This window comes from Xenopus tropicalis, chromosome 2 (assembly GCF_000004195.4).
Source record: "Xenopus tropicalis strain Nigerian chromosome 2, UCB_Xtro_10.0, whole genome shotgun sequence".
Taxonomy (NCBI): domain Eukaryota; kingdom Metazoa; phylum Chordata; class Amphibia; order Anura; family Pipidae; genus Xenopus; species Xenopus tropicalis.
In genome coordinates, this window is record NC_030678.2 from 64,049,341 (window position 1) to 64,067,831 (window position 18,491).

At 40.9% G+C, this 18,491-nt stretch overlaps 1 protein-coding gene across 1 annotated transcript in view; it reads right to left on the reverse strand.

Annotated features, from left to right (window-relative positions):
* Positions 1 to 18,491, reverse strand: part of def6 (DEF6, guanine nucleotide exchange factor) — a 67,389-nt gene that overhangs the window by 19,945 nt on the left and 28,953 nt on the right. Inside the window, exons 6-7 of the mRNA XM_002941405.5 lie at positions 12,015 to 12,123; positions 7,881 to 8,179 (exon numbers count right to left, since the gene is read on the reverse strand). Coding sequence (XP_002941451.2) covers positions 7,881 to 8,179; positions 12,015 to 12,123 — 408 coding nt within the window. The remainder of the gene's footprint in view (positions 1 to 7,880; positions 8,180 to 12,014; positions 12,124 to 18,491) is intronic.

The following is an 18,491-nucleotide window of genomic DNA, read 5'->3' on the forward strand; positions in this document are numbered from 1 at the left end:
CTGAGGGGCCCCGTTATTTATGATGGTGTATGAATGTATATATATATATTTATAATATATTACACGAAAGTGAGTTCTTGAGTTCTCCCCCCAGGCCAAGCGCTGGGTGCCAGGTTCTCCTGCGCATGAGGGACCATCCATGCAGGAGGACCTGGCCAACATGAAGGCCGAGCTGGCCCAGCTCCGGGGGGGAGGTGGAACAACTAAAGAGAGACATGAGAGGATTCAAGGGCAGCAAGCCCTAAGTTTTATTCCCCCCTTTTTTCTTTATTTTATTATTATAGTAAAATTTTATATTTTTCTACTTTTGAACTGAGTAATGTCTACTTATTTTGCCTTCCTTGATATGGTATTCTATACTTTCATGTAGTTTCCCCTACACTCTTACATTTATCAGTAACAGCATCAATATGCTATATGGGTTAAATGTTTGCAAATATTCTGGCAACAATTTTGTCTTTAGCCGATTTTGCTTAATAGTAAAACTTGCGTTAATTAGTACGTAGCGTATGTTCTGGCGAGTGTGATAACTGCCAATCAAATGTTTTGTTGCCAGAATAATTGCAATATTATATTTGTCCCCGTTTAATAAAGTGCCCATAACATATTTGCCATTTATTCTGTGTCTAAAATCTCCCACTTAATTTAAGCCACTTTAGCAAACGGACTCCTAAGTATTTGGCTAAATATTCTTAAATGCCCCCCCCCATTTTATTATCTCTAGCACTTCTTTTTTTTTTCTTACTTATATTTTTATTGGTTTTTTGGGGGTTTTTTTTTGCAAATAAACATTTATACAGCAACTCTCTAGCACTCTGTGCTCTCCCAGGGCAAAATGTCGCCATTTTTATGCTGCCGATTGTCGCGTGCGTAATGTCGCGACAATTAGCTCATGCGATAAATAGCGTGCATGCGGAAAATACATTTATTTTTTTAAATACTATTTATCGCGACAAGAATATCGCATGAAATACCGCGCGTAAAATAGCGCAAGTGTACTAATAGTGAATCGTGCAAAAAGTCGCGAAAATTAAGATGCGATAAAATTTTTAGCGCACGTTAAATCGCACTTTAGTGAATCGGGCCCACTGTGTGCCATTACCCTAAAGATACTGTATGGTGTCACCCCCAGTCTAATGTAGTTAATGCAGTTAATTGCACAAAGTATGAAGAGCTCATCTTTAAAACATAAATAAATAATGCCCCAGGCAACCTATCAACAATTTTAAGGGTGTCATGCCTTTAATTGATACATGTTTGGTATAAGCAAGTGCCATTGCCCCCAAATAGCCTTTCTGTCAAAGCCAAGCACCACCCACAGCAAGTTCCCTCTTAGCTGTTGTGGAGCCCATAGAAAATTGCGTTGTTTTGGTAATATAACTAGTAGTATGATGAGACTGTTTTACTCTTAAAACCACAGTATTAAGGGACCCTTTAAAGAATAAAGAGCAGCTATGACAAAAATAACATTTTATATGTTATATGAGCTTCATCTCATTAAAACAAGTAACTTTCTAAACATAAGCAACTATGATGTACTGTTTCAGAAATAATCAAGTTACTCTACAATAGGGATGAGCAAAAGTTGCCTAAGCAACTTGAAGAGAGAATTTCTTGAAAGTATGATTATGATGGAAAAGTTGCCACTATATCTTGAAGAAATTGGCAACATGGGTACTTTTGTGTTTTGCCAAAATTTCAAGACGCTAAATTCCCTGAATTCGCTCATCACTACTCTTCAGTATTCACCTCTCACCAATATGTTTCTCTTCCTGCAGGACTGGAGTTTTTAATTTATTTCACTTATAATGTTTCTTATTTACATGAGGCAAAATGTATATTACAATTTAATTTTCCCATCCTTACAGGTGAGGTCCCATTCTCAATAGCTTTACCACTTTATTGTTAACGTGCACAGCCTCAGTTTTTGTCCACAGTACACAGTGCTAACACACCTTCCTGGTTTTCTTTTTCCTTAGGGAACCTCCTGGCCTGTGGTTTTCCATTCCACTCAACACAACTCAGGGGTCCTGCTGTATAAGGACCTTTCTAGCCCTGGTCTTGTCACTGTTGCTCTGTACTAATGGAAGTAGCCATCAAGAAACATGCCTGTAATGTTTGCATGTTTAAGTTACAGTGTATCTTTAAGGTAGAGAGGCAGGCTGGGAAGGTGGTCAGTAACCAGAAAGTGAGAGGTATGGAATGAGGAAGGAGCAGAGAAAGGAAATTGAACTGTACAATGAATAAAGTTGGATCTCCACTGCAGGCTGAACGTGTATTCCTTATTGTAAGCAAACACAGAGAGATTCAGACATAACAACTGGCAACGAGGAAAAGGAAATTCAACCCTGCAAAGTGAGTACTCCGATATAAAATACAACTAGGCCTTCATATAAGAAACAAAATATCATCATTGCTGCATATAGTTTAGCAATATTCAGCATTTTTGTATATCAGCTACATCAAAATATAAGCAACTTTCACCTTTCCCCGCTGAAACTTAAAGTGAAATCAAAATGGCACAGCAGCTGCCCACATTCCCCAGCTTTGACATGTCTGATGCAAATAATCTAGCACAAAACTGGAAAAAATGGTTACTTAGTTTTGAAAATCTCATGGAGGCTGTGGATATTAATGAGGACATTAATTTCATTCATTATGCTGGCTTTGAAGTATATGATATTTACTGTACCCTGCCTACTGACAATTACACTAAATTCTCCAAAGATTTCTCTGACTACTTCAGCCCTAAAACAAATGTCAGATATGAAAGGTACAAATTCAGAATTGCTAAACAACTACCCCAAGAGACTATGGATGCATTTGTCACACGATTAAGAGAATTAGCTCAAAGCTGTTCTTTTATAGATGTGGACGATGAAATTACAACACAAGTTACTGTATCATGCACTTCTTCCAAAATAAGACATAAAGCACTACAGGATGATTGCACCTTGCAAGACCTGCTCAAAATCGCTCGTGCTCTTGACATCTCAGAGCAACAAGCCCCTGCCATAGAAAAAGGCACTGATGAACATGTGTGTCACCTTGAACACACTAGCAAAATCCACAAAGGGACAGACTCATTAAAGAAATACTATCGCTGTGGAAGAAACTTTCCTCACAAAGGTGCATGCCCTGCTATGGGCCAGACATGTACCAATTGTGGAAAATTCAATCACTTTGCTACATTATGTCGTTCTGTCCCCACAGCATCTCAGTATACATCAGCCACACACGTCAGCTCAGATCAAATATATACAACGAAATTCAGAAGACAATCCATCACCAATCCATGATGACTTTGTGTTCATCACATCTACAAAACAACCTGCGTGCTCTCCTACCATAACATTGTACTTACTTGACACAGCAACTGCCTTTACCATTGATACAGGCACTTCTGTTAACATCATTGACATCCATACATACAATGCCACCTGTACAAACCAAACTGTTTCCTTATGGGTCCCAAACCCCACTACCCACAGTTGGAAAATTTGACTGTGAAGTCCACTATAAAGACAAACAACTTACCACCGCCTTCTTTGTACTGGAAGGATCTGGGGAATGCCTTCTCAGCTACCACATGGCTTTAGGTCTTGAATTTATCCACATAGTTCACACTGTTGATAACCAGACAGACTCAGAAGTACAAACTTTGATTGATAGATATTCTAATCTTTTCAGTGGACTGGGAAAACTAATAAATTTTGCCAGTACATTTGCACATTGATGAAACTGTTTGTCCAGTTGCTCAAGCGCACAGACGAATCCCTTTCCATTTAAGAAAACAAATAGATCATTGAAAAGATCATTGAAACAGTTTCTGGTCCTACCCCATGGGTGTCTCCTATAGTGGCTATACCCAAACCAAAAGACCCAAGCAAGGTCCGACTCTGTGTAGATATCCAACTCCACAATGTGGCTATACAAAGAGAATGGCACATCTCTCCAACTGTCAATGACATAATTCACCTACTAAATGGAGCAAGTGTATTTTCTAAACTGGATCTCAACAAAAGATATTACCAACTGGAACTCAGTCCTGAATCTAGGTATATAACTAAATTTTCAACACATGTTGGCCTACGAAGATACAAACGGCTAAGCTTTGGTGTTTGTTCTGCAGCCAAAATGTTCCAAGAGGCCATAAAAGGAGGGATTCAACACATCCCAAATGCACTTAATTACAGTGATGATATACTGATTTTTGGGAAAACACAGGCTGAGCATAACTCTGCCTTGCAGGCAGTATTCGAGAGCTTATCAACTCAAGGACTTTCACTCATTAAGGCAACATTAGAATTCTATGGGCACACATTTTCTGCAGCAGGGATGAAACCTGACCCAAAAAAGGTACAGGCAATAAAACTGGCCTTCACTCCACAAGATGCTAATAAAGTTCGTTCATTTCTTGGAATGGCCAGTTATTGTGTTAGATACATTTAAGATTTTTCTTCAATCAGTGCACTTACCAAACAAGGATGTATTTTTCAGTGGTCACGTGCATGTCAAGAATCATTTGATGCAATTAAGCAAGAACTTAGCTTCACAACCACCATGGCCTACTTTGATCCTTTACTAAGAACTGAGCTAATTGTAGATGTAAGTCCAGTAGGACTAGGAGCGATTCTTGTCCAGTATAAACAGTATAACCCGTCCCCACACATCAATTCATACGCAAGCAGAAGTTTAACAACCACAGAAATGAAATATTCCTAACCGGAAAAAGAAAGTTTGCCTGTTGTCTGGGGATGTGAGCACTTCCACTTGTTTATTTATGGAGCACCATTCACAATAATTACAGATCATCAAGTGCTCATCACCATCTTTGGAAATCCAAGAGCAAAAATGCCTGCACACATTGAAAGATGGGGCCTACGCTTACAAGAATATGATAACAAAATAGTTCACAGACCAGGGAAAAACAACAATCCTGCTGATTATATTTCACACCATCCAACTGCATCTAAAGATTCTCCTAAGTCCATTGCGGAGGAATATATTAACTTCATGGCAGCCCATGCTGTACCAAAGGCATTTACAATGAACATGTTTGTGGAAGGGACAAAACTACACAAAACTCTTCTAGCATTAATAAAAATAATTCAAACCAACAAGTAGCATGAAATTCAGAGAGCCAAATTTCCAGATACTGAAGTAGATATTCATGAGCTGAAGTCTTTCTCTTCCTTCAAGGGAGAATTCTCCATCACTAAGGACTCTCTCATTCTCAGGGGAACTAAACGTGTAGCTCCTAGATGTCTTTGCCAAACCATTGTAAACATTGCTCATAAAGGCCATCTTGGAATTGTTAGCACAAAGAAACTCCTGAGAGAAAAAATCTGGTATCCCAGCATGATCAGTATGTTGAAAATACTATAAAACACTGTTCTGCATGCCAGCTGGTAACCAATTTTCAAGGCCTGAACCACTACAGATGTCTCAGCTTCCATCAAATATTTGGGATGAAATTGCAATAGATATTTATGGTCCATTGCCAAACAGTCAATATATCCTTGTTGTCATGGACGAATATTCACGCTATCCAGAAATTTAATTTATTTCATCAACGCCAGCTGCTAGTGTACTACCTTCTCTGGACAGTATCTTTTCAGCCTACGGTATACCTCGGGTAGTTAAGACAGATAACGGTCCTCCATTTAATAGACATACATTTCAACATTTTGCTGGATACCTTGGATTCAAACACAGGAAAATAACTCCACTCTGGCCACAGGCCAATGGAATTGTTGTAAGATTCATGAACACTCTGGGCAAAAGAGTTAAAACTGCTCAGCTGGAGCAAATCCCCCTAAGGCACTATACAAGTTCTGCGTAACTGCAGAAACACATCCCATTCAACAACCAATATATCTCCAGCACAACTTATCTTCAACAGACCAATTCGCACTCGCCTTCCAGAGATTACTGCTACAACTACTCAACCATAAAGAGACTCATACATAAGAAACACAGATTTCCGAAATAAAGAAAAAATAAAACACTATGCAGATCAAAGACACCATGCTCAATATTCTCCTGCCCAAAAGAATGACACTGTGGTTGTCTTACAAAAGAGACATAACAAAACTTCATCAACATACATGCATGACAAGGAAACATGGTCACAGCCACATGTGATGGACACAGCATGACCCACAATGCTTCACACTTTAAGGTGGTTCCCTAACCATTAAGCATGCCTCAGACAAACAATAGAACAACAGAACGTACTCTGCCACCCCAACAAACCGAGCAGCTGCCTAGAGAAATAGAGACACCTCTAGACTAGAGATGTAGCGAACCTCACAAAAAAAGTTCGCAAACTTTAAAACCTAGAAAACCCATTTCTGGCCAGAAAACTGATTTTAAAGTTGTTTAAAGGGTGCCACGACCTGGACAGTGGCATGCAGGAGGGGGATCAAGGGCAAAAATGTATCTGAAAAATACGTTGTTGACACAGCATTGCGTTTTGTGCTGTAAAGGGCAGAAATCACACTACATTTCTAAACTTGTGTAATAAACTGCTTTTACAAGGACTATTGGGTTACAGCAGATGAGATAAGCAGGACAGCTGTCCCCAGCAGCTACATACAGAGCAGTAGAAAGTAGATTACTAGTCAGCAAAGCTACCTAAACTGTCCCTCAAACCCCTGCACAGCTCTCTCCTATGCTAATTCATCAAGCACACACAGGCAGAATGTAAAATGGCTGCTGGGCTTCGGTTTATATATGGAAGGGAGTGGTCCGGGGGTGGTCCAGGAGGGAGAGCTGCCTGATTGGCTGCCATGTATCTGCTGGCTCTGGGGTGAGAGGTCAAAATTTGGCTCCAGCTAAAGCGAACCCTAAATTGCGAACATCGCTAAAAGTTCGCGAACTTGCAAACTTGCGAACACCCGATTTTAGTGCGAATTAGTTCGCCGGCGAACAGTTCGCCGGCGAACAGTTCGCTACATCTCTACTCTAGACGTCTGTTCCTCACAAAAGGGAGATAGTGGGCCTCAGGAAAATGAGGAGCCATGTCCAGTGAGACAATATCCCAGAAGGCCAAGGTGCCCTACATCAAGACTGATTGAAGAGATTTAATCTCTGTTCATAACTTGAGTCACATATATGCAAATCTATATAATTTCTGTGTTACTCTGTGTTGGATACTCTGTTATGTTAATGTTGAAGTTAATGCAAAAAAAAAAAGGGGGGGGGGATGATGTAATGTTTGCATGTTTAAGTTACAGTGTACCTTTAAGGTAGAGAGGCAGGCGGGGATGGTGGGCAGTAACCAGGAAGTGAGAGGTATGGAATGAGGAAGGAGCAGAGAAAGGAACTGCTGTCCTCTAGGACAAGCTCTGCTAGATCTGACCTACCAATTGCAAATGTCTCTCACCAGGACATTTCACAAACAGACACTGTTTCAGGCCTTTCCGGAAAACCTTTAAGTTAACTTTTACTATGTTATAGAATGACCAGTTCGAAGCAACTTTTTAATTATTCTTCATTATTTATTTATAGGTTTTTCATTATTTGCCTTCTTCTTCTGACAGCTTTCAAATGGGGGGGGGGGGGGGGGGGGGGGGTCAGTGACCCCGGCAGCTAAAAACTATTGCTCTGTGAGGCTAAAGTTTTATTGTTATTGTTACTTTGTATTAGTTATCTTTCTATTCAGCCCCTCTCCTATTCATATACCAGTCTCTCATTCAAACCACTCCCTGGTTGCTAAGGTAATTTGGACCCTAGCAACCAGATAGCTGCTGAAATACCAAACTGGAGAGCTGCTGAACAAAAAGTGAAATAACTAAAAAACTACAAAAATTAAAAAAATAAAGACCACATATTTTGAAATCTTTCCCCTTTACAATATTTATCTTTTCACTTACCTCTTCTGCCTCTCTTAACTGACACTCAAGCTGTCTCTTCATCTCTTCCTGTTGCTCCCTGTGTCTATGCTGTTCCTGTAGCATGATTTCCTCAGCTCTCTTCTGTGCTTCCCTCAGCTGTTCTAGCTCCTGCTGCTGCCTTTCTCTTTCATTTTGTAGTTCTGCTAGTCTTTGCATCTCCAACTCCCTTGCTGCTCTCCTTTGTTCACGCTGCTCTCTCTGTTCTCTGCGACGCTTCTGAAGCTCTCTGTGTAGTGATATGGAACCAGACTGCTGGAGACGAATAGCAGTCTGGATCGCTGTAATGAGAAAGGGGTTTACATTTGTAATTTGAATAGTAACTCAAATGCAGCCTTTTTTGCACTTTGCACATTGCATGGGGTATTGTAATCTTAAAATTAAGAGAAGCAGGAGAGGGGAGACACATAGGCAACCTACCTGCCCCCTATCTATCTGTACTTTGTGTGTCATTTACACCTGCAAATTAGTAAACAGTCCACATTGGGCATCAGGCAGGCTGGATTTAGTGCTTAGTGCAGAGACCAGGAACCCCGGGGTACAAGAGCACTAAGGGGCTCGGGGAATGTAAATGACTAATACTAAGTTCAGTATCATAGAATTGCTTTCTCATTAAATTTTCTCTCTCCTGACCATTAAGAGGAACTTCCATTAGTGGCCAAAGATTCTTACTTTCTTCTGGTATCGTTCGTTTATGTCAATACACTACTCCAAAATAAAGGCACCATAAAAAAAAAAAAATCAATATCTGCCATACAGTCCTGAAAATTGGTGTTCAGGGCCACAGCATTGACCAGACTCTCTCTGGCAATACCAGAGAGCCTAAGATTAAGTGCCCCGAACGCACGAAACGCGTCAGGCCTTTGTTTTTAAACATAATGGAATAAAGTTTGAGTTTTTACAAGATCCCTCAGAGTCCGGAATGCTTGTTGTCCTTTTCAAAATTTGAAGAAATCTCCCTACAGCTGCGGGTTCGGGGCTGCAAGCACCCGGACCACCACGGAATTTTGGTGAGCATTCGTTGATTTCTTTGCCTTTGAGGCACTGGCTGATCATATCCAGACCCTAAGCGACTGACTCGGGGTCTCTACACCCGAGTCGAACTAACTGTTTGGTACTTACCTAACATTCTATTTACTAAATTGGTTTCAGCGGCCAGGTTGTGCTTACTATAGCTAATTTGGTAGGCTGTTTGTTTCTATATATTGGCTTAATATATTAGTTATATTTCATTAATTTGATCTTTTGCAGCGGGAAATTCAACATAAGCTTACGCTTCCAAAGCGTATATAATTTGTGTAAGAGTCAATACACGGCAAAACACTAATATAACACACCCAGGAACTCACAAGAAGATACCTACGTTGGGCAATGAACACAGGCAGAGAACGCTTGAAATATTTGAATTGACGTCACTGGCGCGGCAAAGGGAACAGCGCGCACGCATGCGCACAAACAGACGCACGTGCGCATATCAAAAGGACGCGTGCGCGTCTAGAAGATGATGATGGCGGGCGTCCCTGCACCGCTGCCCCACTAGACCACCAGGTATCGTTACATTACCCCCCCTCCGGAGGGGGCCACCGAACCCCCTAGGTTTATCAGGAAACCTAGCATGGAACTGACGAATAAGATGATCTGCCTGAACTTTAGAAGCCGTAAACCAAGATCTCTCTCCTCAGGACCGTAACCTTGCCAGTGTACCAAGAACTGCAATTTACCCCTGGAGAGACGAGAATCTACCAACCTCTGCACCATATATTCAGGTTGTCCTTCAACAGATATTAGAGGAAGAGAAGACCTCTGCCGAATAGTTCTAGCAGGTTTTAACAGAGAAACATGAAAGGAATTAGAAATTTTAAGTTCGGGAGCTCATCCACTGGGGAATCTCCGTTTTTTGTTGTTTTTGGTTACCATCCCAGAGTTTTTTCTTTTTCTACTTTGTCTTCTGACGTTCCTGCTGTTAATTCTTTAGTTGATCATTTCTCTAATATTTGGCAAAAGGTTCAAGATGCATTATCTACCGCAGTAGCTGCTCAAAAGAAAGCCTTTGATAAACGTCATAAAGCGTCACCCGGATATCAGGTTGGTGAAAGAGTTTGGCTTTCTTCTAAGAATGTTCCTATGAAGGTTTCCTCTGGCAAATTATTGGTCCTTTCTCAGCCCATGGAAGGAAATCAGCCCAAGGGGATTGATTAGTAGAGATATAACATCTAAGGTACTGCTCCAGAGACTGATTTGTCCTTTCCGTCTGCCCATTAGTCTGTGGATGATAAGCCGAGGAGAAGGACAACTCTGTACCCATCTGCACACAGCCCGCCAAAACCTTGACAAACTGAACCCCCCTATCGGAGACTATATTCAGCGGAGCCCCATGGAGCCTAAAGATATCAGTCAAGAAATGTTCTGCAAGGGACTTTGCAGATGGGAGGGCCGGAAGGGGAATAAAATGAGACATTTTGCTAAATCGGTCCACAACCACCCATATGACAGTAATCCCTTTGGAAGGAGGTAAATCTACAATGAAATCCATGGAAATGTAAGTCCATGGCCTTTCAGGAATCAGAAGTGATTGTAGTAGGCCCTGAGGCAAGGATCTGGAAGGTTTAGAGCGTTGACAAGTTGGACAGGAATCAACATAATTACCAACATCTTGTCTCAAAGTTGGCCACCAGAGGGTGCGGGACAGAAGACAACAGGTTTTATTGCGACCAGGGTGCCCAGCCACCCTAGAATCATGGGCTTCTAGGAAAACCACCACACAGAGGTTTTCTGGAACAAATAACTTCCCGGGGGTACATTGGGAGGAGAGTTAACCTAAGCTTCAGTCAAAGAAGAAAGTAAATCTGGACTCAGGGCTGCTACAATCAACTCCTTAGGAACAATAGGGTCAGGTTGACATCTCTCCAGCGGATTGGGGTCAAAACTTCTAGACAAGGCATCTGCTTTGATGTTCTTTTCGCCAGGTCTATAGGTTATAATGAAATTAAAGCGGGAAAAGAATAATGCCCACCTGGCCTGTCTAGGATTTAAGCACTTAGCTGATTCAATATATAAGAGATTCTTATGGTCTGTGATTACTCTTACTACCCCTCCAAGAGTTGTCTCCATTCTATGAATGCCAATTTTATGGGCAGTAATTCCCTATTACTGGGAATTACGCGCGTGCACATATCAAAAGAGAGACGGACATGCGCACACCTAGAAGATGATGATGGTGGGTGTACCCGCACAGGAGGCAGCGGGCGTCCCCACTGCCCCACTATAGACCACCAGGTATCGTTACAGTTATAATAAGTAGTCTAGAAGCAAAAGAGTTCTAGCATAGTCATATTCAGGTCCCCTAGAAGAGCTGATGTTTGATTATTTCAAAGACAAATTTGTGCAGTATAAATAATTTCTTTTATACACTACCTAATTCAGCAGTTCAATTGACTATTGTTCCATTTCTTTATTTCTTCTCTACCTCCTCCATGTCATTTTTACAATTTCTTCTCAGCCCATTCTCGCAAAAAACCATATCCAAAACTTTCCAACCTACACCAATCACTTACCTGTACATTATTCACACTATGATATGTCTGCCTCCCTGTTTCAGCGTGTCGCACTGATAACATTAAGGCTCCATTTTCTTAAAATGTTCTTTTCACACCCATGACCGTTTTAACAATCAAGCTTCATCCATTCGAAGACATACAATTAATTCTGCCACCAGTTTGTAAACTGTTTACAGATTTTAATCTAATGCTTTGAATTCTGTTCAAGTTATTATCTATTTCAGTTTTTCATCACTCTTATCCCCTCCTTTAATGCCTAATTAAAATATATTCCAGTATTCTAGACAATGCCTCTTTCACACCATCTTCACGGAGTCACAGCCCAATTTTATAAAGAAACTTGCACATCACAGAAAATAAGAACTGATAATTCATCAACATGTCATGGTGAGTGGATGGGGCTACACTGAAGAAGGGCAAATGCTGAAGTGAAAGAAGGTATAGCTCCCTCTAATTGCTGCTCAGATCCATTCATTCAGGTCAACAATGCCCAATAATTCAACAAGTTGACCAATCAGCTCTCTTTGCATTGCCCACCCTGCTCCTGTAAAGGATGTACCTGTCACCCATTCTTGACGGTGTTTGGTGTCAGATGCACTCATTTCATAAGTTTTTGCAGTTGTTTTTACACAAAACATACAGCGTCTTCCATCTCTGTCAGGCAGAATCTGGGGGGAAAAAATGAATATCTGCAATTAGTGACATTTTCACATGATCTGAGGGTTGCTATTCATGCACGTTTTAACCTCAATTGTATTTGCCTGTGAAAGGCAAATGGTCAGTGGGTTAAGATTTTTCAATATGTGTATAAGTCTGCTTTTTGCTTAATTGTATGGTACACACAGGCAGCATAGGACAGGCAGAGTACGGCACACACAGGGGGCATATGGCAAACATAGTATGGCACACACAGGCAGCATAGCGCAGGCTTACTATGGCACACACAGGCAGCATGAGGCAGGCAGAGTATGGCACACACAGGCAGTATAGGGTAGGCAAGGTATGGCACACAAGCAGCATAGGACAGGCAGAGTATGGCATACACAGGCAGCATAGGACAAGCAGTACATTGAGTGACACAATGCTGGCACTACTCCAACAGTCTGTCTGAGGTGTGAACAGGTGAACAATGTGGGGGTTTACAGTCTGAGCCTGAGTTGTATTCAATACAGGTTGGTGAAAAAAGACATACGTCCATCAAGTTCAACCATAATGCCTATATATAACCTGCCTAACTACTAGTTGATCCAGAGGAAGGCAAAAAACCCCATCTGAAGCCTCTCTAATTTGCCGCAGAGGGGAAAAAATTCCTTCCTGACTCCAAGATGGCAATCGGACCAGTCCCTGGATCAACTTGTACTAAGAGCTATCTCCCATAACCCTGTATTCCCTCACTTGCTAAGAATCCATCCAGCCCCTTCCTAAAGTTATATAATGTATCAGCCAGTACAACTGATTCGGGGAGGGAATTCCAGAACTTCACAGCTCTCACAGTAAAAAATCCTTTCCGAATATTTAAATGTCCATTTCCAGAAATCGATGTAGGCAACACAGACTTTGCTTATAAAGTTTATTACAATAAAACCAAATATAATATCTCACAAATACTTCTCAGTTTAAAGGTTTCAACCTAACTCATTTCCTAAGTCCAATCTCACTTTATCAGACGCATTAGTTCAACTGCAATTCTCAGCTTTAAGTACATTCTGATTCCAATTTGCAAAATAACATAAATACCCTAAAATTTGCTTAAGAGTCAGAGAAAGAATCAATAAAAAAACATTGTTTTTAACATATAGATCCAACAGATTTCTTCCTGGGATATAACCTGCTTATTATTACCCCCCCCCCCCCCCATCCACTCTTTAATGAGAAATACCAAGAAACCCTCTGCATTTTGGTTATTACACAATAAAAAGTGTTTTGAAACACTGAGTTCTCAAACCTTTCCTTATATTTCTTATATGTTCAGCAATCTGTGTTTTTCATTTTCTGGTTGTTCTCTCTGTTTACCACATGGGCATTCTATTAAATATACTACATTGGTGGTATTACAAGTATTCAATTTCCCAATGTTTTACTCCTTCATTGTCTGCTTATATTTAAATCAATCCCTGTTCCTAACCTTATTCTGTACCATTGTACATGCTATACAATTTATACTGCTTACAAAACCTTTCATATCTTGCAACCATATAGGGTGCCTATTATTAACCTTCTTCAAAATACTAGGCACCAATTCCTGATGCAATGTTTTTGGACAGTTTGTCCCCTACAAATTCTTTCAATTGATTGTCCATCCTAAGAAGCTTCCTAATAATGTTCATCTTGTAGCCACCTTCACTGAACTTCGTAAAAGATACCATCCTTCTTGTTTATTCATTCTTTTTTCTGTTAACATTTCTAACCTCTTCAAACTATCTACCCCCATCCTGGCCTTTCCAACCAACTTAATATTGTAACCTTTCTCTTCATATTGTCTCTCCAGAATCTCACCTTAACACCTGAACAATTCCTTTTTACTCTCCCAAATAGTACCATAGGAATATTATCTAACCACTTCTTATAGTGTAAGGAATATAGCCATTGCTATCTGTCTTCTTTCTATATAAATGGGTTTTAAAGGGGCGGTTCACCTTTAAGCTAACTTTTAGTATGTTATAGAATGGCCAATTCTAAGCAAAATTTCAATTGGTCTTCATTATGCATTTGTTATTGTTTTTGAATTAATTGCCTTCTTATGCCAACTCTTTGCAGTCTTTAAATGGGGGTCACTGAACCCGGCAGCCAAAAAACATTTGCTCTGTGAGGCTACAGTTTTAGTGTTAATGTTTTAGTGTTACTTTTTGTAACTTTCTTTTTTATTGAGGCCCTCTAGGCCACCTAGTTTTTTGAAGAAGGATAATAATAGTCCTTATGTGGTTGTAAGATATGAAAGGTTTTGTAAGGTGTATAAATTGTATATCATGTAAAGTGGTACAGAATAAGGTTAAGAAGATAGATTCTTCTTTTATTGTGTCATAACCAAAATTTAGAGGGTCTAACTTTTCTTGGTATCTCTCATAAAAAGAGTGGATGGAGGGGGGGATAGTGATAAACAGGTTATATCCCAGACAAAAACTCATTGGATCTATATGTTAAAAACATTGAATCCAGAAGGTTTAAATAAAGAAATAGACATAACTGTTTTCTGTAATATGAAGTGATTTTAAGGTAACAAAGGGTAGTTGGTTGGATTTTACATATTTATATTGATTCTTTCTCTGACTCTTAAATGAGAAGGAAAGGTAAAAACTAAGTAAGCTTTATCAGAAAGGTCTATGTAAATACAGCCATAAGCACTTACAGTAATGCTGCACTGAGTCCTCTATCAAAAGAAACACAGGATTTCTTGTCTCTTTTTTTGTAAACATAGTAGTAACATAGTAACATAGTAACATAGTAAGTTGGGTTGAAAAAAGACATACGTCCATCAAGTTCAACCATAATGCCTATACCTAACCTGCCTAACTACAAGTTGATCCAGAGGAAGGCAAAAAACCCCATCTGAAACCTCTCTAATTTGCCTCAGAGGTGAAAAAATTCCTTCCTGACTCCAAGATGGCAATCGGACCAGTCCCTGGATCAACTTGTACTAAGAGCTATCTCCCATAACCGTGTATTCCCTCACTTGCTAAGAATCCATCCAGCCCCTTCTTAAAGCTATATAATGTATCAGCCAGTACAACTGATTCGGGGAGGGAATTCCACAACTTCACAGCTCTCACTGTAAAAAATCCTTTCCGAATATTTAAATGGAGCCTCCCTTCTTCTAAACGGAGTGGGTGCCCTCGTGTCCGTTGGAAGGACCTACTGGTAAATAAAACATTAGAGAGGTTATTATATGAGCCCCTTATATATTTATACATAGTTATCATGTCACCTCTTAAGCGCCTCTTCTCCAGTGTAAACAGACCCAACTTGGCCAGTCTTTCTTCATAACTGAGACTTTCCATACCCTTTACCAGCTTAGTTGCCCTTCTCTGGACCCTCTCTAACTCAATAATGTCCCGTTTGAGCACTGGAGACCAAAACTGAACAGCATATTCTAGATGGGGCCTTACCAGTGCTCTGTAAAGGGGAAGAATAACCCCCTCCTCCCGTGAATCTATACCCCTTTTAATACAGCTCAAAACCTTGTTTGCCCTTGCAGCTGCTGCCTGGCATTGCTTGCTACAGCCAAGTTTATTATCTACAAGGACTCCAAGGTCCTTCTCCATTATGGATTTGCCTAGTGCAGTCCCATTAAGGGTATACGGGGCTTGCATATTTTTACATCCCAGGTGCATGACCTTACATTTATCCACATTAAATCTCATCTGCCACTTAGCTGCCCAGATTGCCAGTTGGTCAAGATCCTGCTGCAGGGATGTCACATCCTGGATAGAATTGACTGGTCTGCAGAGTTTTGTGTCATCTGCAAACACTGATACATTACTCATAATACCCTCCCCTAAGTCATTTATGAACAAATTAAACAAAAGTGGACCCAGTACAGAACCCTGAGGGACCCCACTGAGAACCTTACTCCAAGTAGAGAATGTGCCATTAACAACCACCCTCTGTACCCGATCCTGTAGCCAGTTTTCTATCCATGTGCAAACGACTTCACTAAGACCAATAGACCTTAGCTTAGAAAACAGTCGTTTGTGGGTAACGGTATCAAATGCTTTGGCAAAATCCAAATAGATTATATCTACTGCATCCCCACTGTCCAGCTTCTTACTTACCTCATCATAAAAAGCAATTAAATTGGTCTGACATGACCTGTCCTTCATAAAGCCATGCTGATTACTGCTCATAATGCCATTCTCCACTACATAATTTTGAATGTGATCCCTTAACAAGCCTTCAAATAACTTGCCCACCACGGATGTCAAACTTACAGGCCTATAATTGCCAGGCTGAGATCTTACTCCCTTTTTAAATATGGGAGTGACATTCGCCTTCTTCCAATCCCTAGGTACCATACCTGATAAGAGCGAGTCTGAGAATATCAGAAACAAGGGCCACTGCAATTCTGCCCCTAGCTCTCTCAGTACCCGAGGGTGTATTCCATCTGGCCCCGGTGCCTTGTTTACATTTATCGTGTGTAACCCTTTAAGCACCATATCCTGTGCCAACCACTGTATAGTTGGAGCTGAGGCAACAGTGAAGCTATTGGGTGGGACTTGGCCCACTGGCTCCTCTACTGTATACACAGAAGAAAAGAACTGGTTAAGCACATCTGCCTTTTCTGTATCCGCTGTAACCATATTGTTATTATAACTCAATGGGGCCACACCCTCAACCTGCATCTTTTTACTATTAATATACTTAAAAAACTTTTTGGGGTTAGTCTTAGCCTCGGCCGCGATGCGCTCCTCATTTTCTATCTTTGCGTTCCGGATTGCTGTTTTACAACACTTGTTATAGTGTTTATATTCATTAAACGCAGCTACTGTCCCCTCTGACTTATATTTCTTAAAAGCTTTCCTTTTTTTCCCTATTAACTTCTTTACCTCAGAGTTAAGCCACATAGGGTGATTCTTAACACTTCTACTTTTTCTTATTAATGGAATGAATTGAGAACAGTAATGATTTAATATCATTTTAAATGACAACCATTTCTGCTCTGTATTTTTATCAGAAAACATAATGCCCCAATCTATGCCCTGAAGCGCTGCCCTTAAGGAGCTAAAATTTGCCTTCCTAAAATTCAGTGTCTTTGTTGCCCCCGTGTAAATTTGTTTCCTGCACCAAACATCAAATGAAATAACATTATGGTCACTATTACCCAGGGGTTCAACCACTTGCACATTTGCTATACGTTCTGGGTCATTAGAGATCACTAGATCTAGTATAGCATGGTTCCTGGTTGGCTCCTCAACAACCTGTGACATAAAGTTGTTGTGCAGCAAGTTTATAAACTTGTTCCCATTTACTGTCCTGGCAGTACTATTGCCCCAGTCAATATCAGGGTAATTAAAATCCCCCATTATTATCACTTGCCCCAAACTAGCAGCCTTTTCTATTTGCAACAGGAGCTGGGCCTCCTCCTCTTCGCTTACATTAGGGGGTCTATAGCATACCCCTACAATTAGTTTGGTAGATTCTTTACTATCTGTGAGAAGCTCAACCCATAAGGATTCAGCTCCCTCTGTTCCCCCCATCACTTCCTCCTTAATATTTGCTTTTAAGTCGTGCTTAATGAACAGACACACTCCTCCTCCTTTTCTATTGCCCCTGTCCCTCCGAAACAATGTATACCCCCCAATATTAACTGCCCAGTCATGAGACTCATTCAACCAAGTTTCAGCAACACCAATCACATCATATTTCCGCTCCAACGCCAGTACCTCCAGCTCTCCCATTTTACCAGTCAGACTCCTTGCATTGGTAAACATACATTTAATACTGGTTCCGGCGTGAGAATGACGTGTAAACAACTTATGGGCCTCCCTGCCATTATCAGTATCCCGAAGCAAGTCTCCTCCCCCAATTTCCCTTACTATGCCCACTACCTCATCTATCCTGTCTACCACAGAATTTCCCGCTGCACCCTCCCCCCCCACTCCTAGTTTAAAATCTCCTCCAACCCTCTAGCCATCTTTTCCCCCAAAGCAGCTGCCCCATCATCATTGAGGTGCAGCCCATCCCTGGCAAAGAGCCTGTAGCCGATTGAGAAATCAGCCCAGTTCTGGAGAAACCCAAAGCCCTCCTCCCTGCACCAATCTCTCAGCCACGCATTAATCTCCCTGAGCTCCCGCTGCCTTCTTAATGTTGCTCGTGGCACAGGTAATATCTCTGAGAAAATTACCTTGGAAGTCCTCGCCCTCAACTTTGCACCTAGCTTTTTAAAATCGTTCTTGAGGACTTCCCCCCCTCCTCTAACTTTGTCATTGGTACCTATGTGTACCAAGACCGCCGGGTCTTCCCCAGCCCCTCCCAACAATTTGTCCACTCGTTCCACCACATGCCGAACCCTAGCACCAGGCAAGCAACACACAGTTCGGCA